Below are 26,438 nucleotides of genomic sequence, written 5' to 3'. Positions count from 1 at the left end.
GGAGCTGTTCCAGCAGGGACTCTCAGTAGAGGCGAGGTAAAAATAAAGGAAGACGTTAAGCTCCTTTTTTTTCCTCCTTGATTTATAAAGAACCTCCAAGAAAGGTCACACCGTAAATTATTGGCAAAACCAAGATTATATCCTCAGCCTTTTGATCCTTGATACCCAGTGTAATAGTTACTAAATCACAGTCCTGTTTTTAATCTGCGAACGGTTCACTCCCTTGTGGGCATTATTCTGGCTTGGCCAGAAACCAGGAGGCGGTGTGTGTGTGTGGCCAGAGTGGCTCGGCCCACAGCTGGCCCCTCACTGTCCGGTTCCTGATGGTCCCCGGTAACGCTGGCAGCTGCTGACTAAGGGGCAGGCTGCGCTCCAGCCATGCCCGGTGCATGGCTCTTGGTCATTGGCACACGGGGTATCAGTTACTCATTTACTCCTCACCCGCTGGGGCAGCCTCCCAGGCCACCATCGCTCCATGAGGCACAACTTTCTATCGAACGTGAAAACACAAATTGTGGGTCATTGCCACACAAAGCCAACAGTTTTGAAAACTTGCAAGTGAAGAAATTTTATCGTTTCCTAACTTCGTTACTTTTTCCCCTCTTCTTCAAGAGGCCTTAGCAAGCTCCACAGCTGGGGACTGAGGAACATGTGTGACGTTCCTCCCCTTTGTGCTGTGGGGCCCTTGTCTTGAGTCAGCCCTACAGCAGCCCTAGAATTCTGCCTTTACAAGTCTCAGCGCTGGTTTAAGCAAAGGAAGGCAGGGGTGGGAGTAGACCCGGAGAGTACCTGTGTGTGCTGCGAAGGTCAAGGGCAGGGGGCATGTGTAGAGCTGACAGGGTGACGAGGTGAAGAAGAAACGCCAAGGCACTCGACGGCAGGTCAGGGCACAACTTGTGCTCGTGATCCTGCCCTTTGCTGGGGCTTCCAGGGTTCCCAGGCTGTGCACAGCCACCGTGTCTGTAAGGGACCCGTCAGAGGGGACCTCTTTTGTCTTCCGAGGACCGCAGAGAGAGCCCTGCTCATTAGCACCAGCGGCACCTGGTGACTTGGGCTCTCTCAGAGAAGTCATGTGTACTTACAATGCACTTTGTGGCTGCAGGACATTAGAGAGTATTATCTTGCTGGGCCCACAGATTAATCATCCAAGCTCAACACTGGTTGCAGAGAGAAGGGCTAAGTGACAAGACGATATTGTGCTGCTGAGATTCAAACCCAAGTCCTCTGTCCACACCCAGGGCTGGCACTGTAATTAGTCACAGGAGAATTTTTTTAAAGATTTTATTTGTTTATCTGACAGACAGAGGTCACAAGTAGGCAGAGAGGCAGGCAGAGACGGGTGCTGAGCAGAGAGCCCGATGTGGGGCTCGATCCCAGGACCCTGAGACCATGACCCGAGCCGAAGGCAGAGGCTTAACCGCTGAACCACCAGGTGGCCCAGGAGAATTTTCTTGATAAAAAGCTGCTCTCCCCCCTTTATTTAATTTTCCATGTGCTTTCTCAGTTTGTACAACGTGTGTTGGTTATTTTCTGACTATGACACTGTGGTAATATTTCCGTGCTTCAGGCACGAATAATCGAACAGAGATTTGAGAAGATTCCTATTTAACTTTAAATGAATTATGAGAGGAGTTAGGAATCTGGGACTTCTACATCAAAGCAGAATTTTTTTTTTTTCTAAGTGAGTTCTCTTCTTGCCTCCCGTTGAAGAGCTAGTAGAAAGGGCTCAGGTGCAATCCTCTGGTCTGTAGCTTTGGGGGTCTGGGTGAGACTAACCATCTTCATAAAGAAGCAAGGTAGGGGTTCTGTCTGAAGCCTTTCCATTCCTCTTCCCAAGATTGGAGACAAAAGTTGCTCCAGTCACTCCAGCAGCAACACACTCTCCAGTAACACGTCCAGCAACAGCGACGACAAGCACTTTGGGTCTGGGGACCTGATGGACCCTGAGCTGCTGGGGCTGACCTACATCAAGGGGGCCTCCACGGACAGCGGCATCGACACGGCCCCCTGCATGCCCGCCACCGTCCTGGGCCCCGTGCACCTGGCGGGCAGCAGGTCAGTGATCCACAGCCGGGCGGAGCAGTGGGCCGACTCCGCCGACATTCCGGGGCCCGACGACGAGCCGGCGAAGATGTTCGCGGTGCACAGCTACGCGCCGGCCATCTCGGCGGGCAGCGCGGCCGACGGCAGCATGGGGGACCTCAGCGAGATCTCATCGCATTCCAGGTCAGTGCCCTGGGGGTGCCCCTGGGTCCCGCGGGGGTCAGGGAGGGGCCTGAAATGGGAACAGCAAGGTAGCCCGACACCAGGCTGGCCAGCCACCGGACTTCGAGTGAAGTGCTTGTATCGGAAGTGTGATTGGGAGATTTGCACAGCAGGTGGCTGTGACTGGACTTCCTCATTCAGCCACAGAGAGAGCTACACACAGGTAGGAAGTGCTCCAGTCAGGCCACTGACCTCTCTCTCCCAGTTTAATCGGTTCCTACAAGGGACTGATTGTAGAAGTGGACAGAAGCTGGACAGTATTCTGGTTGTAGCACTGGTAACCTGGGGAGTGGGGTCTGTGTTGTCTGCACGTAGCTCCCTCCAATTAGGGCAGTGCCCGTGGCTTCTGTGTTCCAAAGGCCCCCTTACCAAACAGGGGCACCCGAGGTCTGAGAGTATGTTCAGATTATCAGTTCAATATTTTTTTTTAATAAAGACTAACTAAATTTACAGGAAGTGTTTTCCAAGTGTAGATGTTTAACATGAAGTTCGAAGTAGTTTTATACTCTTCCGTGATGTATGTCTGTACAGTGGTTTTAAAACCCCTCGATCATTTGTGATTTCTGCTGTCAGAGACGAGACAAATCCGTATTTGTTCAGGGTTGGTGGTGGACAGAAGTTAACCCCTACACACCGACCATCCTAGAATTTCCCTTCTTGTCTGCAAGGCTTCCTAACTCAGCTTCCGGGTACTGTTGGGCTTTTCCCCACAGCCCTTCTCAAGGCCACTGCTGCCTGCCGGACCTTCTCCCTTCCTCCCACGGTCCCCGTGGGGACTTCGTGAGATCTCAGCTTGAAGCCACGAGGGGCAACCCCCTATGCAGCCAGCGGGCAGGGACAGGAGGGATCCGCAGCCCCGTTCTCAAAGCCAACGTGCAGAACGTTTCAGGTCTCTGCCCTGGACATCAGGGGAGGTCACTTCTGTGAGCCTCGCACACGCGCGTACATATTCACTGCCACTGTTGCTCTTTTCTTGTCCTGTGGCTCCCCCTTCATCAGTGTCTTACTGACCATCTGTGTCACTTGAGGGCATTCATGTCACAAGTCAAACTCCCCACTAAGTGTTTCACACAACATAGGCAGTACTTTAGCTCCTGTGATGGAAAGGTCTAGAACTGTCAAAGTTCTTCTGCTTGCAGCTATGTGATAACCCCCCAAGACTGTCAGCTCCCATCTTAAAGCTCCACATGATAGCCTGTGTAGACTTAGGGGGCACCTCCTGGTCCAAGATGGCCGTGTCACCTGCAGGCCCCCTGAGCCCACGCCCCAGTGTCCACAGGAAGAAAGTGTGGTCCTTCTCCAGTTTCAGCAAAAACTCCACCCCCGCCGTCTCCACATTCCCTCCTCACGTCCCCTTGGCCTTACCACTGTGGTAGGGGGTTCCACCATCTGAGGAAAGCAGTGACCCCCGCCTCGCTGGGCCCGTACCATGCAGCTGAGGGGTGGGGAAGACAGCTGCTTCCCCAGAAGAAAATCGGGGTGTTGTTCCACCAGGAGAAGGGGGAGCGGGTGCCAGACAGGGGAATCGTAAGGGTCCCCCCACACTCGGTCTCCTGTTGGGGCACGGGGAGCTTAGGATAGGGAGATTATTTTCTAAAATAGATGTTCTTACTACTGTTTACCGGTTCTCTTGAATAATTTCACTGGAAATACGTTTAGTGATGAATAACTTCTATAATACAGACGTACTGGCAAGGACTTTTGTAACCTGCATGATTCCTGTCCAACTTCCGGGACATTTGGAAACCGGACATACTATAGACATCCCCTTGGGATGTTATACCCTGCTAATGTCTTGTTCGGAGTCTACGGTTTGGTAAAACAGCTGACCTCGGGATCCCTGGTTAGACAAATGTAATGGGCATCGCAAATAGAATTTTGTAGCACTGTTATGGGAAATTTCTGCAGAAGCTGCTTGGAGGGCACATTCGTTTATAAATAGAGGCAGGGATATTTATAGGCCTTTGAAGGAGATTTTCTTGAATACCTTACCCATTCATTAAATTAATGGGTGACGCTATTAGAAAGTATATAAAAGTGGGAGATCGAATTTCTGATTGATTGTGCTTTTTTCTACCACTTGAAACTGAACGTGTGCACAGCTGTTGGGGAGATGATATATGCTGAGGGGCTGGAATCCTTTACCACAGGGCTGGGGTTTTGTTGTGGTTCTTAGCGGACGGGGACTTTGAAGCCGCATTTCAGCTTATACTGTAGGCTTTTGCTCAGTATGGAATTCAGTCATTAAATTGAGTCTTTGAATCCTTCCTCCTGTCTGTCCCCTGACCTGTGCAGGAGGACTAGAGAGAATAAAACTTAAAATATCTTGAAGTTTTTAAAAATTTTAAAAATTGTTATGTGTATATATGTATAAAATACTTTATCTTGAAGTACTTGAAGCATTAAATATATCATACTTTACATGTAAAATGTTTGCAATAAGATTTGAAATCTCTGCAGGTTGAGGTAAAAGGAATTTTGCTTTTGAAAACGTCTGTCAGATTCTCCGGACCCCGAAGGGCCAGCGCCCCGACTGGGCTCTGCATGTCTGTGATGACAAACCACCAGCCCCCCGCGCTCCTCTCCTGTCTGTGTTTGGGCTGAGGCGTGGTCACCCAGGAGTCGAGGCCTGGTGCTCATGGGCCACTGTTGTGACTGGGAGTAGCCCAGGTGGCAGAAGGAGCAGAATGAACTTGTTGTAGGGGCTGACCCCAGGGCCGACCGCCCTGGCTGAGGTCCCACCCCACCCCCACACACTCTAGATATGCCATCCCCGTCTGCCTTTCTGCTTAGCACTCACCCCTGGCTGAAATGGTTTGTGCCTTCTGTACATCTCCCGGCACAGCGCTGTAGCTCCCCAGTGCCTTCCTGGGGCGTCCGGAGGCTGGGAGGCACTTGGCCTGTCTTGTGCACTGCGTGCGCTTCTCTGCACATGGTGGCCTTGGACTCCTTGGGACACGATGGAGGGCGTACAGGGCAGCGTGCTTGGTAAATGCTTACTGACTGAGTTCACAAACCCACTGGGGGGTTTCTCTGGAGAAGCGGGAGGCACATGGGATCGATCCGCAGGTCCCAGGTCTGATTTTCAGGAGCGCAGATCACTGCATGGCCTGCTCTGGTACCGCCAGCCCTACCAGTCCCAGAGCCCACGCGGTGCTCCTCAGCGGCCGTCCAAGAGGAAAGCATGCACAGAGCTGTGTATGTGGTAGGATTCCAGGACTGGGCCAAGGGACACGGGGGACATCAAACTCTTTAAGACTAGCTTTTGTGGCAGGTGGAGGGGTGCACGGGAGTCATCCAGAAAGCTGGGCAAGCACAGGATGCAGCTTGCCATCTCTGCTGCTCAGACCTTTAGTTCAGGCACCCCTCCCCTCTTTTTTTTTTCTTTGCTGTGAGGGCAGGACACTTAGTAAGCGCTCAGAACCCAAAGCAGGACCGTATCAGCCTAACCAAGGTTTTGCAAAGTACAATGAAGCAAGTGCAGAAAATAATAATAATTTCATGTTCTGGCCTCTCCTGCAGAAGGGCTCCTGTTAACTCTTGTTTCCTGTTCAATTCATGCCCTTTTCTTAGTGGCAGTGATCGGAAGTTGGGGGTGAAGCTGGAAAGTAAGAACTTTAGTCTAGAAGGGAAGGATTCATGAAAAGCTTCCTGCCAACATTCTGGAATATCTACCCGTTTCAGGCAAAGCCTTTATCATGACGTTTCTGCGCTAAGCCTAGAGTCCTGCCCTATTGCTCATCAGATCGATTCAGCAGATTTGTTCCTGGAGTTTAAAAGTTTATTTATTTTCTTTAGTAACCTTTATACCCAGTGTGGGGCTCAAACCTATGACCCCAAGATCTAATTAGAGTTTCAGATTAAATATTTTACTCTTGGGGTACAAGACAGTCTTAATCAAGTCTGAATTAGCAAAACAACTTTTGTAAAACGAATGGGAAAGCACATAACCGTTTCTGACTGCTGTCCTTATTCACGGTACATCCTCCAGAGACGTCATCTTGGTCATTTCAGCAGGGAGTGTGTGACTTACACAGCGTGTTGACCTTCCCAGACCTGGGGAACTTGGATACTTTAACGGTAAAACATCTCAGGGATAATCAAAGGCTTCAAGGTACATGATACTTCTGAGTAGCTAAAGTCAATGCATGATCCTTCACTGGGCTCCGAATGGGGAAGCTAGTGCCATAAGCATTTCTGGGATTAATGGGTGATTCCCTGAGTGTGATCATCATGTTATTACCATGTGAATAACATGTGAATAACAATACCATGTGAATAAAAGAAGGAGAATATCCTTCTAAAGAAGGGACTTATGCTGAAATGCGGGAGTATGATGTCATGAAGCGTGCAACTGATTCTCAAATGGTTCAGAGAAGAATAAATAGAGGAATAATGCAGATGTAGCAAGGTGTTAACAGTTAGCGGCTGTAGATGAACGATAGACAGGCGTTTTGCTACTGTTTTTATACCTTATCCCCAGATCTGAAGTTTTTCAAAAATAAGCAGCTTATGGGGACAACATATGAGCCTTCAGACCCCATGGCCTGGATGTAGAGCTTTCATTTTGGAAGGTGACTCCCGGGTGTGTACCCAGTAAATGGAAGGAGTTCATCAGCTCCCTTAGTCCTTGCTGCTTCCCTGGGCATGGGAAGGCAGGAAGACGTCTCCCCCGAGGATCTGCAGTCTAGAGCCCAGAACTGAAGTTGCTTTGAGTCCCACGCAGGAATGCCAGACCTTCATAGTTGTAAATGAGTTGTTTTATTTGTTTTGTTCATTTGTTTAATTATTTCATTTACCGAAGCGTCTCCAGCTATGTAAACCCTCAAAAATGAGTTGGTTTATTTTGTTACCCTATTTCCTTTTGAACGTTTCTAACAAGTCCATTTTAATAGCCATTCTTAACTTTGGCCTTTTTTTTTTTTCCTACTGCCTGCATCGAAGGATACTTGCTTGATTATGTAGGTTTTCAGGGAGGTGGGTGCTTCTCAGGGGTTCCGGAATAAGGCTATAGTTCATCCTACCCGGAGGCCTACCCTAATTTGAACATTTACATTTTTTCGTGTTTGTAAAGTAATCCCCTGATCTCTATTCTTACTCATGTTTTATAAGACATTCTGTTGTCAGTCTTCCTGAAATAAAAAAGGTCTTTAGGCTTTTATATTTCTACAGGTGGTTATGCAGTCAGTGGGGAGTCCTTCTGGCCTTAGTTTAATCACTGACTTTAAAAATTTTGTGTTGTTTTGTTTTAGGGTTTGCATCAGTTAAATTTTATTTTGTGGCCGTTATAGTGTGTGGTCTTACGGCAAACATGCACACAGCCACCAGATGCAGAATTGGCATTTCTCTGTCAGAAGATCCCTGTGTCCTGCACACCCACAGCCCCTTCCCTTCTTCCTCAGTAGCCACGAACTCGCTTTCCTGATCCTTACTCCCCTTGCATCACCTCGTTGTTTTACTAACTGAATATGTTGTGTTTCTGACCAACGCCATTTTGCCTGTTTATAAACTTCCTTTAAAAATGGAATCACGGGGCACCTGGGTGGCTCAGTCGTTAAGCGTCTTCCCTCAGCTCAGGTCATGATCCCAGGGTCCTGGGATCAAGCCCCGCATCGGGCTCTCTGCTCAGTGGGAAGCCTGCTTCTCCCTCTCCCGCTTCCCCTGCTTGTGTTCCCTCTCTCGCTGTGTCTCTCTCTGTCAAATAAAATCTTTAAAAAAAAAAAAAATGGAATCACACTTGACGTATTCTTCATGACTTGCTTCTTTGGCTACACGGTGTCTGTGACGCTCACCCGAGTTGTTTGTGGGCTTGGTTCATTATTCATGGTGCATCCCCTTTATCCGTTCTTGTTTAATGATTGACCATCTAGTTGGCTACTGATGATTGAGGTGGCGCCGTTGGGGACCTATTACGATCAGTCCTCCTGTCCGCACTGCGGCCTGTCTCCAGTCGCACCCGTGCAGGGGTCTGTCTGCGGTGTCCACTGAGGAGCGGAATTGCTGGGTCACACGCCGTGCCCCGCATGCCTTCGCAGGTCATGCCCAGCCTGCCTTCCAAACTGTCTGACATGCATCTCACTCCTACCAGTGCTGGGAGGGCACCCATGGCTGCCCAGCCCGGCCAAAACTGGACACTCACTGTCAGACGGTCCCGCGTTTGCCTATGTGGCCGGTGTGCCATGGTACTCTCTCGCGCTTTGTGTTGGCAGTTTCCTGGTGGCCACTGAGATTAAGGACCTTCTTTGGGGTTTCCCGCCTTTTGAAGCATCAGTTTAAGTATGTTACTTGTGTTTCTGATTTTCCTCCAATTGTTTTTTTTTTTTTTAAGATTTTATTTATTTATTCAACAGAGAGATCACAAGTAGGCAGAGAGGCAGGCAGAGAGAGAGGGGGAAGCAGGCTCCCTCCTCCGATTGTTTTTAACATGCTTCCAGCCACAGGCATACAGCTTACATATGGGCATCCTTGGCCCCTGGAGGAAGGACGGCTGGGTCTGCCACACACCCCCAGGGGTAACGCACCGTGCCCCCAAATCCGGAGGCATGTCAGCACTGCCGAAATCTGGTTCTATGACAGCTTTTGTCTGTTTTTCTCCTCAGTGGTTCACACCATTCAGGAAGCCCCTCAGCTCACTGCTCCAAGAACAGTGGGTCTCTGGATACATCCAAAGTCTACATCGTGTCTCACAGCAGCGCCCAGCAGGTCCCTGGGTCCATGTCCAAACCCTACCACAGGCAAGGGCCAGTGAGCAAGTACGTCATCGGCTGGAAGAAGTCGGAGGGCAGCCCGCCGCCTGAGGAGCCTGAAGTGGCTGAGTGTCAGGGGTAAGGCGGACGGCAGCTTGGCCCTAGGCAACCTCACGCGTTGTGGGGATCGACTAAGCACATGTGTTTGTCCCCCCTCCACAGAAGTATATTTTCTAAAAGGAGTAATCTGGAAACATCTCTGTAAAACTTCTTAAGTGTTCACATTTATGTTTCTCTTTGAGAGTCTTCTCTTTCCTTGACATTTGCGTATAAACGCAAAAGAAATCTCTGTTCTTTATTCTTATTTCCAAAAAGCTGCCTGCAGTAGAAGACTCACAGTAATGTGCTATTGATGGTGTGACCCTAGAGCCCGTCTCTAAATAAACAAGTTCAAGGACAATTTGAATTCCCGCAGAGTCCATGAGTGTGTTTCTTTTTTTTTTTTTTTTTAAAGATTTTATTTATTTATTTGACAGAGATCTACAAGTAGGCAGAGAGGCAGGGAGAGAGAGAGGGGAGGAAGCAGGCTCCCCACTGAGCAGAGAGCCCGATGTGGGGCTCCATCTCAGGACCCTGGGATCGTGACCCAAGCCGAAGGCAGAGGCTTTAACCCACTGAGCCACCCAGGCGCCCCTCCATGAGTGTGTTTCTTAAATTTGTTGTGTAAGTGACATCATCAAAGGAAATGTAGTTTACCTAATTTTAATATGACTTTGGCTTCCCTTTCAGTTGTTAGGTTTTATGGGGACAGGCAGGGAGGGATGTTATGTACCTGTTTGAAAAAAGAAAAACAAAACAACAGCAACAAAAAAACACTGATAATCCGCTTGACAGGACATGTGGAAATTATGCTGCTGTCTCTTTGAAGAGACAGGTAAAGAAATCACACTTCAAGGATGCAAAGCAAGGCCGATCAGAGCTATTTCTCTATTCACTGGCTTATTTTTAAAAGGACAGCCTTAAGAAAAAAAGAAAAAACCTCCCATGCACCAAATTATGAGGTCCCCGTGTTCAGCTGTGTCCCCATGTCCCATCAGCACCAGGACGCCTGGAGGGTGCCCTGGGGGCTGCGGTGATTTTCAGAGAGCTCTTCTAGATTTTAAGCTTGGTTGGTAAATTAGTATCACTTTTTCCATTGAAGAATGATCCCACTTCTTAAATAGGGAGAGCCTGATACTGCTCTCTTCAATTAAAAATCATTTTAGTGCTGAAACTGAACAATCTTTTTGTTAAAACACACACACACACACACAAACCATCATGTTAGTAGCTGCAGATGAGTTGTTTAGAAAGGAATTTTGTAGTGATAACCACATTTTTTTACCATAAATGCAAATCCCTAATGATAACATTGGTATTTCTGCCTCTTTAATACATCCCAAGCCTTTTAAGTTATGTGCGGAAGCTCTGTCGGAGGGGAGGGCTCTCGAAGAGTCGGGATAGGGCGACAGGTGCCTGTGTGGATGTTCTTCTCTCCAGAACCCCCCAGAGTTTGTGCATTTTAACATGTGGGTTTGATGGCACTTTCAGTCAGAGAAGGGCAACCTCAAGGGCATTGTGAGGAAGGGGTCTGCGGATGTGGGTATCAGGGTATCACACGAGGGCACTGTCCCAGCCAGGTCTCAGTGTGGCGGGCTGTACCCATCCTGTCGGGGGCGGGGGTTAGGCAACCCCGACCCCAACCAGCTAAGTCAAGAGCTCCTAAAACAAGGAAACACTCTATTTAATGTGGAAGTGATGAATCTCTTACCCCTGCAGACTGAAAACACAGTGTCCCACCAGATCACAGAATGATGCTCAGAAAGGGATCAGCCACGTTTAGTGTGTTTGTACCCCAGAGGATTACAGAATATCACTGTCTCGTTGTACACAAAATAGAAAACCGGTTATGCCTTCCGGAAGTTCCATGGAATTCGGAAGTTCCCAGTTATCCCTTTAAAACCATACTGGGGAACCCTCACTGATTGAACCTGGCCCACCCTAGAAACAAAGCAGAAGCCGCAGAGACTTCCGGATGACCGTTGTTCATTTTGAGCGTGTCCATGTCAGTTTCTTACCATGGTCATTTCCCAGTGAGCTCTCGCCCTGTGACACGACAGCCCCGCTTCTGCAGTAGAGCCGTCTCAGTGAAGGTGACGGCGCCCACGGCCCTGAACCTCAGACTCCTGGAGCCTGACTTTCAGGTCGTGCGGCAAGGACGGCTCTCACCTCCGCCCACGGTCCAGCCACCAGCGATTCCCAGTGTCCCCAGGAATGTCTGCTTGCTCAGACTACATGTCCAGAGCAAACCTGTTAAAGATGACTCCCTGGTTTTCTCCCTGGAAAAGAGCTGAAAACAGTAATTCTCTGAGACAGTCTTTTGTTGTCCGTAAATACATCTTTATATCCTGATAATTAAAGGAGACAGCTGCTTGCTTTACCCAAACGGCTTTGCGGAATCGCTGATGATAAAACATGCTTGGCACACGCCCGAATCGATTACTCTTAAACTTCAGGCTCCCTCGGGTGCCTCTCTCCGTGTCGCCAGGGTGAGATGTGGGGGTGTGGCTGTCCAGCCACAAGAGAGAGCCTCTCTCCAGTTTCTAAGAAACACAGGAAGTGTGCCTGCAAAGGACATATGATCATCTCTGATGAATTATTGAAAATGTGTTTTCTGACATGGCCTTTAAAAAAAACAAACAAACAAACAAAAACCCAGCTCTATTTTTCTCCCCATCCAGAGCTTCGGGGATCTGATCTCGTTCTGAATTATTCAGAACTCTGACTTTGCAGTTGAGCTCCTTTCACAGATGGAAAATGACGTGGGGGTCTGGCGCAGAGGAGGTGACAATGAACCGACCTAATAATTAAGCTCCGCGCGCAGGAGCCCGCGGTTGTCGGGACGGCGGATTTCAATCCTTCAGGCTTCAGGCACTCAACAGGGAGGCTGACCCTGCTCTTAATTGCCCCTCTGGTTTGTTTCCACAGGCTGTATGGCGAGATGGATCTCTTGTCCACAGCGGCTCGGCAGACCGTGGTGGGGGAGGCGGCTTCAGAAACGCAACACGTGCTGTCCAAGGAAGACTTCCTGAAACTGATGCTTCCTGACAGTCCCCTCGCGGAGGAGGGGCGAAGAAAGGTTAGCGGGAGGCTTTGAAATGACCAGACGCAATGACATAGGGTCTGAAGAGACTCAGAAGTTTCAGGAACCTCCCCCCCGCCCCCCACCCGCATGCATTCTTCCTCGTGATTCTACCCATTCGTCTGGGCACCGCTGACCCTCTTCAGGGTTTGTTGTATCGTTGAGCAGCGTGAGCCCGGGAGAGGTCGGAAGGGCAGCTTACTAGCGTGGGTAGAGAGGACAGGGAATCTGGGTCTTTTCTCGTCTAATCTGGAGCTCGATCTTGTCCAAATGAAAAAAAAAAAAAAATCAGGCATTGCCATGTTGATTGTGATCAGGGTAAACAGCAAGTCTGTGTGCTTCTCTCTTCCCTATAATAAAACAATACTGCAATTAACCTAATTGTGTTCTTAGAATAACACTCTAATTAGATACTACCTCAAAGCCGCTTTAATCTAATGCTCCTGTAATCATGTTCTGAAGGACCTGCTGGTGTGTGTGAAGAGGGAATCCCAGAAGAAGTCAATCATAATGAGTCCCTTTTTTTTTTCCCCTAAACTTGTATCCAGCCGTGTATATGGTACTGTATAAGCTTGGGTGTAGATTGTTGTACGAGAAGTGCAAATAGCTTTTCTTTTTATAGGAATGAACTTCTCCTTGGTATGTGGGTCTTCCCCTCCCCCCTTCTGAGACAAGTCACCTTCTTTTCATGGTGTAAATTTAACTTTGTAGTCTCCACGCATTCCAGTTACCATTCATCAGTTGGACAGGCCTGACAGAATGGAAGGAACACATACAATAGAAATATTTTTAGCCTCCTTGCTGCACTCACAAATGTAAATGTAAAAAAAAAAAAAACTTCTGCATTTGTTTGATGCAAACACTCTGGCTTTTACTGTTGTTTGTATAAAAGGAATGTGGTTCTGTATGCAGAAGTTGGAAAGTCAGATTCTATTTCATTTTTCTTGAGTATTGGACCACTTGCTTCTTGTGGAAGAATTTTCCTCACCCTCTGTGGGACGATCATTTCAGTGGTTCCCTTAAATCTGGTTATGTAGCTCCATTTTTCAACAATTGTAATGGACTTCTGTGGGTGGTGACTGTTGAGTAGACAAGATTTTCCTGGACTGATAGCATTTTTCTCAAACCTGTTTGCACGGCCTAAAGCAACCGTGTTCAAAGGTAGCTTTATTACTGTTTAGATGGCCTTGAACCTCCCCTGCAGTTGATGGGTACAGAAATTGCCTCCTATGAAAATGTAGTCATTTCAAATTAAAGTCAAGCCAGTGCTATGTGTGCTTTTGAATAACTATGCCAGAAACTGCAGCCTTCTCCAGCTCCAGGAGCTGGCACTGCTCTCAGGTTACGGAGGTTCCATTGAACATTCCAGAACTAATAAAGCCGTGCATGTCTAATTCATGATAATATTTCTCAGAATGTCAAAGGAGGAAAACATTCAAATCCAATAACTGCACCAGAGCCCTGGTACGTGTGCCTTGATGACCCCCGCGCCTGGTTTAGCGTTCCCGAGCTAATGCTCCGTGCCCGCGTGTCCGCCTAGGGAGAACCCAGAGAGCCGAGTGAGCGAGGGGTGTGTGTCCCCTCCCCCAATTGAGTCCAATCCGTTCGGTGCTTTCAACTCTTTCATGCCTGTCTTACCCTTCTCCCGCTACATTTAAACCCCTAGTTTTCCTTCTACGGGAACCTGTCTCCGCGACGATCGCTCCACCGCACGCTCTCAGATGAGAGCGTGTGCAGCAATCGGAGGGGGTCTCCCTTCAGCAGTTCGCGGAGTTCAGTACTGGACCAGGCCCTGCCCAACGACATTCTGTTCAGCACCACCCCGCCCTACCACAGCACGCTGCCCCCCCGGACCCACCCCGCGCCCAGCATGGGGAGCCTGAGAAGTAAGTGCAGGGCTGGGGGCGGCGGGGGGGCTTCTGTGGGTGTCGGCTCGTCGTGTCGTCTCCTACAGAGGTTTTGGGGTGTTTGGTTTATTTTTTAAAATAAATGTATTATTTGGGTGTCTTCTTTTTATTATTATTATTTTTAAATGTGATAAAAAGCAGAAGGGACATTTCCTAAAAGTTAAGCAATCCTGGGGCACCCAGGTGGCTTGGTCAGTGAAACACTTGCCTTCAGCTCAGGTCACGATCTCAGGGTCCCAGGTTCAGTCCATGCATCGGGCTCCCTGCTTAGCAGGGAGCCCGCTTCTCCCTCTGCCGCTGCCTCTCCCCTTCCCCGCGTGTTCTCTCCAATAAATAAAATCTTTTAAAAAAAAATTAAGCAATACTACCCATTTTGAAGAATATAGAAAACCTCATGTTAAACATTTTTCTCAAGTAGTGATCGTATGGATATATACACAGATTTATCTCTTAGCGATTACACTAATAAAAAGTATCTCAAGACCTGATTTTATAAAGAAAAACCTATGGTACAGGAGGTGGATATCCTGGTGGGCAGCAAGAAGCTTGGGAACTTTCTATTTCTGTTTCTTCTTGATACTACATATCCGGTGGTGGTCAAGGTGGTAGACGGGCGTCAGGAGACCCTGGTCTCCTCTCGAGCATGTCCTCGTGCTCGTCCCTCGGCTCCCCGCATCCGGTTTACTGCTCTCCGACTAACTAGGCAATTTCCACGTTTTCCTCTACACCCTGAAATCTTTGATATTTACATAGTGTCCGTTTCTTATTAATGTGTCAGAGTTTAAGGGAGATAATTTTTTTTTTAACACTGGCTTTATAAATTCCTTCTTTTTCAAAGTTTAATTTCTAGTGTACAGGAAGAATGAGGATTTAATCACAAATATATTCATTATCGGGGTTTTTTTTTTTTTTTTTTGTTTCATCATCATAAAGCATTATCTTTAGAACCAATTTAAACTTCATCATGCACATAGAAGTCTCAGGCTAAATGAAATAAAAGTCCTAATAATGCTTCTTCTGATGTTTAACCTAATTGGAAATGAACCTTGTCTCATAAAATTCTTAATCTATTTCTTTAAATAACATAATATCCTACCTATTACAACGAGTCCATTTGCCTAAATTGAAGAAACCTTTAAACCCCTTCTTAACAACGCATGAAAGGTCAGACACATTCTAATAATCTAATAGTTCTCTAAATGTTTTTCCTTTTTTGTAAATAGGTTAACTTTAATGTGCTCTTGAAAGCCTTCATAAAATCAGTGAAACTATTTTCTTGCAAATGTGGTTTTTTTCATTTAAAATGCTTGATGTGTGGTCATGAACTCATCTGTGGCCTTTGTGTTGATGTAATTCTCCCTTTGTCCTCCTACCCTTTGCTTGCTTCCATATGAAAGATATGTATCCTTTTTTTTTTTTTAGCTTTCCTTTTTTTTTTAAGATTTTATTTATTTATTTGACAGAGATCACGAGTAGGCAGAGAGGCAGGCAGAGAGAGAGAGGAAAAAGCAGGCTCCCTGCTGAGCAGAGAGCCTGATGCGGGGCTCGATCCCAGAACCCTGAGATCATGACCTGAGCCGAAGGCAGAGGCTTCACCCACTGAGCCACCCAGGCGCCCTTCTTTTTCTTTTTTTAGCTTTATTTTTTTTTTAATGAATTTTTTTTTTTTTTAAGAACAGTTTTAGGTTCACAGCCAGATTTAGCGGGAGGCTCAGGGAGTTCCCATACACCCCTGTCCCCACGCAGGCACGTCCTCTGTCCCAATCAACATCCCTCAGCAAGATACATTTGCTGGAATCCGCAAACCCACAGTGATATATTATTATCTCAGAGCCCGTAGTTTACATTAGGATTCCCTCTTGGTGCTGTACAACCTGAGGGTAAAGTGACATGTATCCGCGATTACAGTATCATCCAGAATAATTTCACTTCACCTAAAAATCCTCTGTGCTTTGTCTGTTCGTCTCTCCCTCCCCCATACCCCGGCAACCACTGATCCTTTTACAGTACCCATTTGTTTGCCTTTTCCAGAATGTCATATAGTTCTAGGAATCCTACAGTGTGTCTTCTTTCCAGACTGGCTCTTTCCTTCGTGTCTTTTCATGGCTTGAGAGCTTGCTTCTCTTTAGTGCTGAGTAATATCCCATCGTCTGGATGGACTGCAGTTTATCTGTCCCTCCGCCGACTGAAGGACTGTGTCCTTTCTGGGTATTTTCGAAGTGTGGACATGAGTAGGATGTGTTTACTTATTCACTGTCTGAGTTCAGAACCGCCGTACTAGTCCTAGGGTCCGTTTCTCTGGGAAAAACAGTGAGTATGGTCCCCGGCATTTGCTCTTCTCTAGTGAAACCTCCGGCAATGAGGCTTCTCCAGCTTACTTTAGCAGCTCCTCGGGAAAAATCCTCTTGGTTCAATGAGTGAAATGACAAAATGTCAACAAGGAAGCAGATAGTAATTTGTGTTGATGTGTCTGACTCCCACATTCACCTGCATGGTCCTTTCTTTTCATCTCCTAGACAGATGGTAGCCATCCTTCACCGTCTGTGGTTTCGGGCCACTCAGCAGAGCTGCGGTGAGAAGATCTCGCTCTTGGAGAGTAGTTCAAAACTGAAACAACGGATGTCTAGTGAGCAAGAAACAAGGACTCCTAGAGGTTGTCCAGGTGCTTCTCTTAGTTTCTCAGAGACTTAGCTTCATGGGAAGGCTTGGAGGAGAGGTCAGTTCTGTCCAGCTTCGGGCACTGGATGGCCAAGGAGCCGGGTGCAAACAGCTAGGCAGAAACTCAGGAGGCATCAGTGTTCTTCTGTGAAGTTTTAAACCTTGAGCACTCCTGCATGGGATCCTCAGAGAGGCAGTCTGTCCCCGGTAGAGACTCGGTCCTAATTTGGGGGAAGGATAGCGCAGGGAAAGGGTCAGCAGCTTCATCTCCTGACAGCGAACATTCTGCAGCCTTTCCGCGGGTATCAATGACAATAATCACAGGCTTCTCGTTCAGATATTTTTAGCTGTTGAATGTCCCAAATTTGAACCTGTCTCAGAGCCTTTCTTCTCTAGAGATTGAGGTCTTGATTCAACCTTGGTGAGACTGGTACATCACAAACACGTTTTGGATGTGATTCATGCCATGATTCATGTATATGTCCTGTGAAGTCACTGAAATGTGCCATTGTGTCTTCTACCTGGAGTTGTGAAACCATGACCTGATCAAGCAATTGAAAATAATTCTGAAGTGTTTCTGCATTGCATGTGAGGCCTTTGTTTTCCTTATTAGTAGGCTTCAGAACAAAATTTCATCAGTGGCCCAGATTTTTAAAAAATGGGAAGTGGCCCTTTGGACACATGGTTCACAGGCCAGAGAACCAGTGATCTTGAAAAGCATTCCCGGTATCCTTTTCTTCCTTGACCATTTGGGCACCTGGCTTGATTCAGTACAGTTCCAAGCACTGGCAGGTTCCCATCATGTTTAAAGAGAATTCCTGATTTTCTTCTAATTTATTTTTCATTTTTCTCTTGGTAAATGTTTATTATAAAAATTCTGCCATTTTAAGTACTTTTTTACAAAGAAGGCTGTCAATGTAATTTTAAGACAATAACGAGACCTCCCAATAATCTTAGATCTGCAAAATGTCAGAAGAGACTATATCTTAAAGAGTACTACCAAAGGTTGATTAAAAAAAATCCATCTTCAGTATTAAACAATATTTGAAATGGGAAGAGAACCTTCAAAAGGATAATATGAAGGCCCTGTTTATGTAAATATTATTGCCTACTAAGAAGGCTCACATCCTTCATGTTCCCCTCCCCTTCACGTTCCCCACATCCCGTTGCAGTTCCCCTGATTTTTTCCTTTTTTTAATTCTTTCTCTTTTATTTCAGTTCCGGTATCGTTAACATACAATGTTGTATTAGTTTCAGGTGTACAATATAGTGATTAAACAATTCTGTACATTACTCAGTGCTCATCAGTATAAGCATACCCTTAATCCCATCACCTATTTCACTTATCCCCCCCAGCCACCTCCCCTCTGGACCATCAGTTTGTTCTCTATAATTAAGAGTCTATTTTTCAGTTTGTCTCTCTTTTTTTTTTCTTTAGTTATATATCTTAAATTCCATGTATGAGTGAAATCATATTGTGTTTTCCTCTGACTTGTTTCGCTTAGCATTATACTCTCTAGATCATCCACATTGTTGCTTATGGCAAGATTTCATCCTTCTTTATGACCAGATAATATTTCCTGTTGTGTGTATGTATAAACACACGCACACACATATACACAACACATCGTCTTTATCCATTCATCACTTGGGCTGCTTCCATAGTTTGGCTGTTGTAAATAGTGCTGCTTTAAATATACGGGTGCATGTATCCCTTCAAAGTAGTGTTTTCATATTCTTTGGGTAATTATCCAATAGTGTAATTACTGGGTGATATGGAGGTTCTATTTCTAATTTTTGAGGACTTTCCATACTGTGATCTACAGTGGCTGCACCAGTTTGTATTCCCACCAGTAATGCATGAGGGTTTCTTTTTCTGCACACCCTTATCAACACTTGTTGTTCCTTGTGTTTTTTATATTAGCGACTCTGATAGGTATGAGGTGGTATCTCATTGTGATTTTAATTTGCATTTCCCTGATGATGAGTGATGTTGAGCATCTTTCTGTGTGTCTGTTGGCCATCTGGTTGCCATTTTAGGAGAAATGTCTGTTCATGTCTTGGTTTTTTGATACTGAGTTGTATACGTTCTTTATATATTTTGGATACTAATCCTTTATCAGGTAATGTCGTTTGCAAGTATCTTCTCCCATTCAGTAGGTTGTCTTTTAGTTTTGTTGATTCTTCCCCTGCTTTGCAGAAGCTTTTTATTTTGGTGTAGTCCTAATAGTTCATTTTTGCTTTTGTTTCCCTTGCCTCAGTGGACATACCTAGAAAGAAGTTGCTGTGATGAATGTCAGAGAAATTACTGCCTGTGCTTTCTTCTTGGATTTTAATGGTCTTAGGATTCATACTTAAGTCCTTAAACTATTTTGAATTTATTTTTGTGTTTAGTAAAAGACAGTGGTCTAGTTTCATTCTTTTGCATGTGACTGTTCAGTTTTCCTAGTGTCATTTGTTAAAGAAACTATCTTTTTCCCATTGCATATTCTTGCCTTCTTTGTCAAAGATTAAGTGACTATAGAGTTTCGGGCTTATTTCTTGGCTTTCTGTTCTGTTCCATGGATCTATTTGTCTGTTTTTATGCCATACTCTTTTGATTAGTACAGCTTTGTAATAGGATTTGAAATCTGGAATTGTGAAACCTCCAGCTTTACTTTGCTTTTTCAAGGTTGCTTTGGCTATTTGGGGTCTTTTGCAAGAATTCCTGGTTTTTTATGGAGATCAAAGCTCTCCAAGCAATGATAGAAATCTTCCTATGAGCACAGACTCAAAAGTTATTCAATTTCAAAAGATAAAAACAGAGCATCAACTTATGTATGTTTCCAAATCCTGTAGTTCTGACCTAGGCACCTCCCAAAGGATGCTCCCTTGAAGACGGAGAGTTTAGAATAAATAAAATGATCTTTTTTATAATTCAGTACTCTCACAAGACGCTGCAAGGCCCAGCTCTAGGCTCAGCATGTGGGACATAGGTTGTAAGAGCTGCTAATAGGCAGAGGACCTTTGTTACAGTTGGCATTATAGAAGGCAGCTGTGGACTGTCCCCGCAGGGCTTGACGGAGTCCACAGGGCACTTGTTTCTCTTCTTCAAATGTTCACAGTCTTTCCTGGTTTGGGGAGAAGAACTGAGAAACCCTAGCCATCTGACCATCGGGAAGGTTCTACAGCAGTTATAAAACAACAAAGTCAGACTCAGTAGGCTGGGCAGCACTTTCCGGTCACAGATAAACAAACAGGAAGCCACAAGATCAGTGTCTGGGCTGGAGAGCAATGCCTGGGCATCAGTGTCTGGACATGAGCCATCCTTCGGAATCCGCAAGCCACTTTCTTCTTTGAATTGGCCAAAAGAGCAGTGTGTGCTCCTGACAGAACGCTAGCTTTGGAGAGCTGGATTTGAAGTAATGGGCTTTGATACATAAGACAAGTGGTACCTTTTCTCCCTCCTCTCCAAAACTCAGGAAGCTAGCCAGTGATAGCTGCCACCATGGGCACAGGGGTGGGAGTGGCTCACTTGCCGGCGCCATACCAGATCCCCCCCGCAGCCACCACCCCAGCCCCAGAGCACCAGCAAGCAGATCTCCTTGCTGACTGGGCTCCTCAGGGGCCGAACCTGCCTCTTCCTGGTCCTTGTATCCCTGAGGGCTAGTAAGCGTCTTCTAGGTGATGACACCTAACATCCTTTAAAAGTATTACAAAGGATTTGTGGTGGTTTGGAGGCTCAGACCAATTATATCATTTTCCAAACAACTGAAAAGAAATTGAGATTATTTTCTTCTTGATGATTCAGAGGAGAATTTAGGTGCTCTTGTGTAATTTAAGGGGACTGTCACCGACACGGGGATCTCCCTGCTCAGTTTTGATTTAAACCCCCTAGAGCTTTTCTAGCAGAATCGTGTCCTTCATCAAGCAGCCCCTTATCATCATTGGGGTCTCAGAGAGGCCCCCACCTGAGATAAACCTGCCCCCAACATGCCCTCAGGCTCCTCAGTCCCATCGCTGCCTCCCCCCATTTTGTTTTCTTTGAAAGACTTGTCCCTCCTTGTGTTACCTGGTTTATTTAATTATTGTCTTTTTCCCCATCTCTTGTAAGCTTCCGGAGAGGATGGCTCTTGTCTGCCTCATCCGCCCCTGTCCCCAGCACAGGGTGAGGCATGCCGTAGTCACTTTGTAATACATCACAGATAGGTCAGCAGAACGCTCCCAGGAAACCCTGGGAGGAGGAGACTTCTTCTAATCTAATGGTCATCTTTGCCAGTTGCATGTCTCCAGTAAACAAAACGGTTCCATTCGCAAACTGGGGAAGAGGGGATATTAGTTTGTAATAAAGAAGAAAGACAGGGGGCACCTGGGTGGCTCAGTCGTTGGGCATCTGCCTTCAGCTCAGGTCATGATCTCAGGGTCCTGGGATCGAGTCCCGCATCGGGCTCCCTGCTCTGCGGGAAGCCTGCTTCTCCCTCTCCCACTCCCCCTGCTTGTGTTCCCTCTCTCACTGTCTCTCTCTCTCTCTCTCTCTCTCTCTCTCTCTCTTGTCAAATAAATAAATAAAATCTTTAAAAAAAAAAAAAAAAAAGAAGAAGAAGAAGAAAGACAGGGGCACCTGGGTGGCTCAGTCCATTAAGCATCTACCTTTGGCTCAGGTCATGATCCCAGGGTCCTGGGATTGAGTCCTGCGCTTTGGGCTCCCTGCTCAGTGCAGATAGAGCCTGCTTCTCCCTCTGCCTGCCTCTTTGTCTCTCTCCTGACAACTGAATAAAACCTTTAAAAAGAAAGAAAGACCACAAACTATTTCCCTCCTTTTGCTCCTTGCTTCTACATACAAGCTGGGGGAAGTAAGCATGCCCTGGGCATGCCTCTGGTTGTGAAACTTTATGCCCAGAGACCTTTCCAGATCCCGGAGTCATCACGTGCTTTGCAAGCGGCCTCCAGGGGACTGGTGCGCAGGGCAGCAGTGAGCAGAACTGTCTGACCTCCCCGCTGCGTGAAGAGATGGGCACACTCTCTCCCTCCCCACCCCCTCACTTGGGGCTTTGGCTCCTTGGGCCACCAGGATCAGATGTATGCCTTGGCTCAATGACAGATGGCCACACATCGTGGCATTTCAGGCTGTTCAGGAATCTTCAAAGCATCCCAAGACTGCCAGTGCTCCAGCGGTGCTTGGGGAAGGGGGCCCTTCGAGCATGAAGCTGCTGGGGGCACAGGGATGTTAGCTCAATGCTCCTCCAGTTTGCATCCCGCCCCACTTTTCATGTGGCTCCGTGAGAGCCAGGAAGGATGTTGTTGCCTGGCGGGGTGCAGGGAGAAGGTAGAGTACACATTGCAAGCATGCATTAGGTTTGATTTTAGGCTTTATGAAGCCAGAACTTCAGGTGAAGGATTATGTATCTATAAAGGCATTTCTTAGTGAAGTGTGACTCTGAGTGTACTGCTACAGAAGTGTTCATTTTCCTGAATAATCACCAGTCCCTGCTGTTTTCCTCCCCAAGGAGGGAAGGGGTGGGGGAATTGCCCCAGGAACAAACAGGGTTCTAGCCTGCCTGGTGCACCCTTCACAGGGCTGCTGCACTCTTAACACGGGATTCCTGAAGAGCTCTGGTCACATGGAAATAGTCGCACAGGTCAGGGACACCTAGTCAAATAATCCCTGTACTCTTAGTGAAAAACCTTTAAGCAAAGCAGCCAAAGCATTTGGACACAAAGGAAGTGATTTGCAAGTGATTGAAGATCCCAGGGCTCCCAAACCTTTCTGCCTGGGGGGGGGGGGGGGGGGTTGAACCTTAAACTTCTCGTGGAGGCCTGGGAGGGGCTTCAGCCCAGCTCTCCTCCACTCCTGCTTCCCTGGGTTCCAGAGAACCCGTCAGGAGAGGAGGCAGCTTTGAGTGTGGACTTCCTGCTCTCTGGGCTCAAACTCCAGCTTCCTGCTTCTGTGGCTCCCTGTTTCCCCCCGGCCTGGACAAGGACTGTGCAGGTAGACAGTACAAATGGTTCTTATTTCAAAGAAGACGTGCCCGTGGAGAGGGAGAGTGGCAGGAGCTGTGCGGACAGAACCCCCGTAACTGGATTCCCTTGACCATGGACTGTCAGTGCAGCTAAACAGGGTAATACTGAAAACAGAGTGGTTGCGGGGGGTGTAGCAGCCTCGAGTGGAGGTCGGCTGAGAGCGGCCTGTGAAGGTGTCCAGCAGGTGGAAGACCGTTAGTGGCCGTCAAGGTCAAGGTCAAACACCACCGCTCATTCTCCATCCAGATGCCAGCTTTCACAGCTATCCCAAAAGGGTGTGGGAACAAAAATTACAGGTGCACTGGGTTAATTATGCCCCTTACTTAATTGCAGGCTCCGACAGCCAGGTGGTCATTATTTTGATTGGTCTCATTAGGCAGATGTGTTCACAGGCAGTTGCATGCCGCGTTTGGGCCATGTTCAGAAGAGACATGTCAGAGACGGTCCGGGCTGAAGCCTTTGAAAAATCGGTCCTGAGATGTGTAGTGAGTTCTAACAACTAATTTTATCAATAACATAAACTTCCAAGTCCCTTGATGACAGGTGAAAAAGAATAAACCTAGAAAGTCCATTTGTCCCGACAAAGGACAGACAGAATTCCATGCTGGACGGTGAAGGGTTTCTGGCTTACCCGGTGATGAACCAGCTCCGTGAGTCAGCCAAGCAGTCCAGCCCCCGTGTTCGTGCCGAGCATGAGGAAAGACCGTCACTAATGAAGGCAAAGTTAGTCTTCCTGCATCTTTGTAATTAAAAATATATAACTATGTTCAGGGCATCTTGACTGTCTGGTGTCCAGCGTACATACTGTGTTGTTCTGGAAGCTTTTAAACCATCAGGCTAGAGGGAGACGGTACCATGCTGTGCGTATGGTGGAAGTTGGCAGCACTGGAAGGGAAGTAATGCCTTCACGAAGCAGGAATCAGTGCTGCAGCTGGTCCGATGGGAGCGGATGTCGTCCAGAGAAGCCCAGCCTGGAAGGAAGCTGCCAGATTTCAGCACTGTCCCGTCAGAACTGCTCCCTTCTAAAATCCCTTCCATCCCGGGGCGTCGCTGGCCGACCTCTAAGTGAGTGTGTAGGTCCTGGCTTCCCTGCACACCTCCATCTTCCCAGCCGTGTGCTCTTGGGTGACTGCAGCATACTGTCCCCCTTTTCACGGGCGGCAGGCGATCCGCTGTAAGAAGTTCCCCAGCTCCTTGGAGGGGCCGCCCGTGCCCCACACTGCCATCCGACTAATGCTCTGGCTTTGTCTCTGTTCAGATGAGTTCTGGTTCTCCGATGGGTCCTTATCGGATAAGTCCAAGTGTGCGGATCCTGGCCTGATGCCCCTCCCAGACACGGCCACGGGCTTAGATTGGTCCCACCTCGTGGACGCGGCACGGGCGTTCGAAGGTAAAGACTCGAAGCCTCCAGGGCCCGGGGCGGCAACATGGGGAACGTGGCTGTATTGGGGATTGTCTTGAGTTGTGATTTTGGATACTTGGTGCATCTTTGTGGGTGAAAACACAGGCTTGAGCTGTGACCAAGGACATTTCCTTAGGGAGACGGTGCCGTGTCATGGAATGAGTTCTGGGCAGAGGACCCCAAAGCTGAATTCCACAGCTATGACCTAGGCCAAGTCACTTTTCCCCTTTGATTTCTGTTTTCTTCCCTGGCATGTGGAGGTGAATATGAAGGACAAAGAGCCCCTCTTTCCTGAGTGTGATGAGCGGAGCTAGAGAGGAAGGGCCTTCAGGGGGCCTGGTTTGGCAGGGCCGGCACACACGGGGGGTCTGGTGGCTTGGCCTAAAGGCAAATGCAACGTGATCTGTGCAACCCAAGCCCTCAGCTCTCCCACCTCGGCTTTCTGTGCGTTCGCTGCTGGTGGCTGGGAGGACACCCGTCTCAGGGCCCCACCAGCTGCCACACCAACGTGAATTTTAGAAGGTTGAAGCTGCTCCATAGGAAATACGTTTTTCCAGTGCGCAGGTAAAGGCAGACCCAAATGAGGAAGGTGCTTGTCCTGCATCCTCAGGACCATACCTGTGGGCACGGGGGCAACCCACGGCCTAGGATTATGACCGGCCATTTGCTGATGTTCTCCTAGGATTACAGCTGCTCCTGGGTGACTGGAAGAACTGACAAGGGAGGCAGGACTGTTTTAGTGGGGCTGTGTTTGAGAATCCCTGTGCACTGGGCTGTGGAGTTCCATGTTCGAGGCCGTCCTCAGGGGAGGGGCTGCGGCCGCCGGAGCAGACCATCTCTTCTCTCCTGCTCTCAGGAATTGGGATTATTGCCTCTGGTCCTAAGCTTTGGGGGTGCGGGGATGGTGATTAGCTACTCACAAGCTAATTCAGACAGCAGGGACGTTTGCTTCAGTAGATAAGGAAAGGGAAACTCTGTTAGGAAATGTCGGGGCGCCTGGGTGGCTCAGTGGGTTAAGCCGCTGCCTTCGGCTCAGGTCATGATCCCAGGTCCTGGGTTCAAGCCCCACATCGGGCTTTCTGCTCAGCAGGGAGCCTGCTTCCTCCTCTCTCTCTGCCTGCCTCTCTGCCTACTTGTGATTTCTCTCTGTCAAATAAATAAATAAAATCTTTAAAAAAAAAAAAAAGGAAATTTCTGCAAAGTAAACAGGCTTGTACTGCTCCCTTAATCAGAGTAAGGGGTCCTTGGTTCTCCTCCTTAAAGGTACTTATTCCATGTGGAAGCCTCAGTATGCCCTGTCTGCTCTGTGACACAGCCTTTGTTCCCTTGACCAGACCTGAAGATGGTTCTAGAACCTCAGGCCCATGGCCCATTACTTCCTGGGCTTTCAAACTAGACCTAGATGCGGCCTAGCCCAAGGGAAAGGAATGGTGTCTTTACCTCTGTCCGGAGCAACCAAGCAACGGGGAACAGCATTTTCTCTGGCATGTTCTGTACACAGTGTGCTGTCTTACTGCCCCCAGGAGATTGATAAGAGCATCTCTTCTGTCCTCTGCAGTGTTCTCCACTGCTTAAATATTTGCATGGTACTTACCAGGCTGAATTCTGCTTTATTCACTTGTCTGTGTCTACTTATTAGGTGATGAGTATCTCGAGAGTAGGCTGGTTGTTTTATTTATCTTGTCTTTATTTATCAAGCACATAGTGAGATAACTCAATGAGAAGAGCTAGTCCCAAAGAGTGCATAGGTATCAAATGCACAAGATCCCTGAGCTGTACCAACTCAGGGCATAGTTTCTGACCTGTGGAGGTCCATTTGCATTTTATCCTCATTTTTCAGATTTAAAACAATATTTATCAGCTTATCTCTAGATCCATCCCCCCCCACCCATTTGTCTCTTTGTTTAGCTCCCTTCTACCTCTCCAGAATGAAATCACTGCTTCGAAATGGATCTTTTCAGGAGACGGGCTAAGAGCAGGAAGTAGAGAAAGCAAAATGGCGCCCCCAGCCAAGACTGAGGTCCCAACCCAGGGACTCTGGTCACAGTCACTACAGCTCAACAGCTGGGCTGTGGGCCTTTGGGCGAGTCCCTTAACTACCATAACGGCCACACTTTGGGCCAACAATGAATGTTTGACAGTAATCCCCAGAGGTCCTTGACCGCTCGCGTCAGGCTTCATTCAGTCTTCTTGTCCATTAAATGAAGACCTTTACCAAAGAACATGGAAGGCTTCTGACGGTATTAAACTTCCACTTCTGTGGTCCTGTTCATCAGAGTGTAGTTCTGAGCTGAAGTTAGAGTCTAGGGGGACTTGGCACCCACAGACAAAGGAGAAAA

At 47.5% G+C, this 26,438-nt stretch overlaps 1 protein-coding gene across 3 annotated transcripts in view; it reads left to right on the top strand.

Moving 5' to 3' along the window:
* The window catches only part of SIPA1L2 (signal induced proliferation associated 1 like 2), a 215,185-nt gene that overhangs the window by 174,895 nt on the left and 13,852 nt on the right, over window positions 1–26,438 (top strand). For all 3 annotated transcript variants that reach the window (XM_047701964.1, XM_047701965.1, XM_047701963.1), the window contains 5 exons: window positions 1,838–2,226; window positions 8,865–9,089; window positions 11,979–12,129; window positions 13,799–14,018; window positions 23,956–24,087. In XM_047701964.1, coding sequence (XP_047557920.1) covers window positions 1,838–2,226; window positions 8,865–9,089; window positions 11,979–12,129; window positions 13,799–14,018; window positions 23,956–24,087 — 1,117 coding nt within the window. The remainder of the gene's footprint in view (window positions 1–1,837; window positions 2,227–8,864; window positions 9,090–11,978; window positions 12,130–13,798; window positions 14,019–23,955; window positions 24,088–26,438) is intronic.

Source organism: Lutra lutra, chromosome 14 (assembly GCF_902655055.1).
Source record: "Lutra lutra chromosome 14, mLutLut1.2, whole genome shotgun sequence".
NCBI classification, from domain to species: Eukaryota; Metazoa; Chordata; class Mammalia; order Carnivora; family Mustelidae; genus Lutra; species Lutra lutra.
Note: the sequence above shows the minus strand (reverse complement) of the source record. Positions and strands in the feature narration are given on the sequence as shown.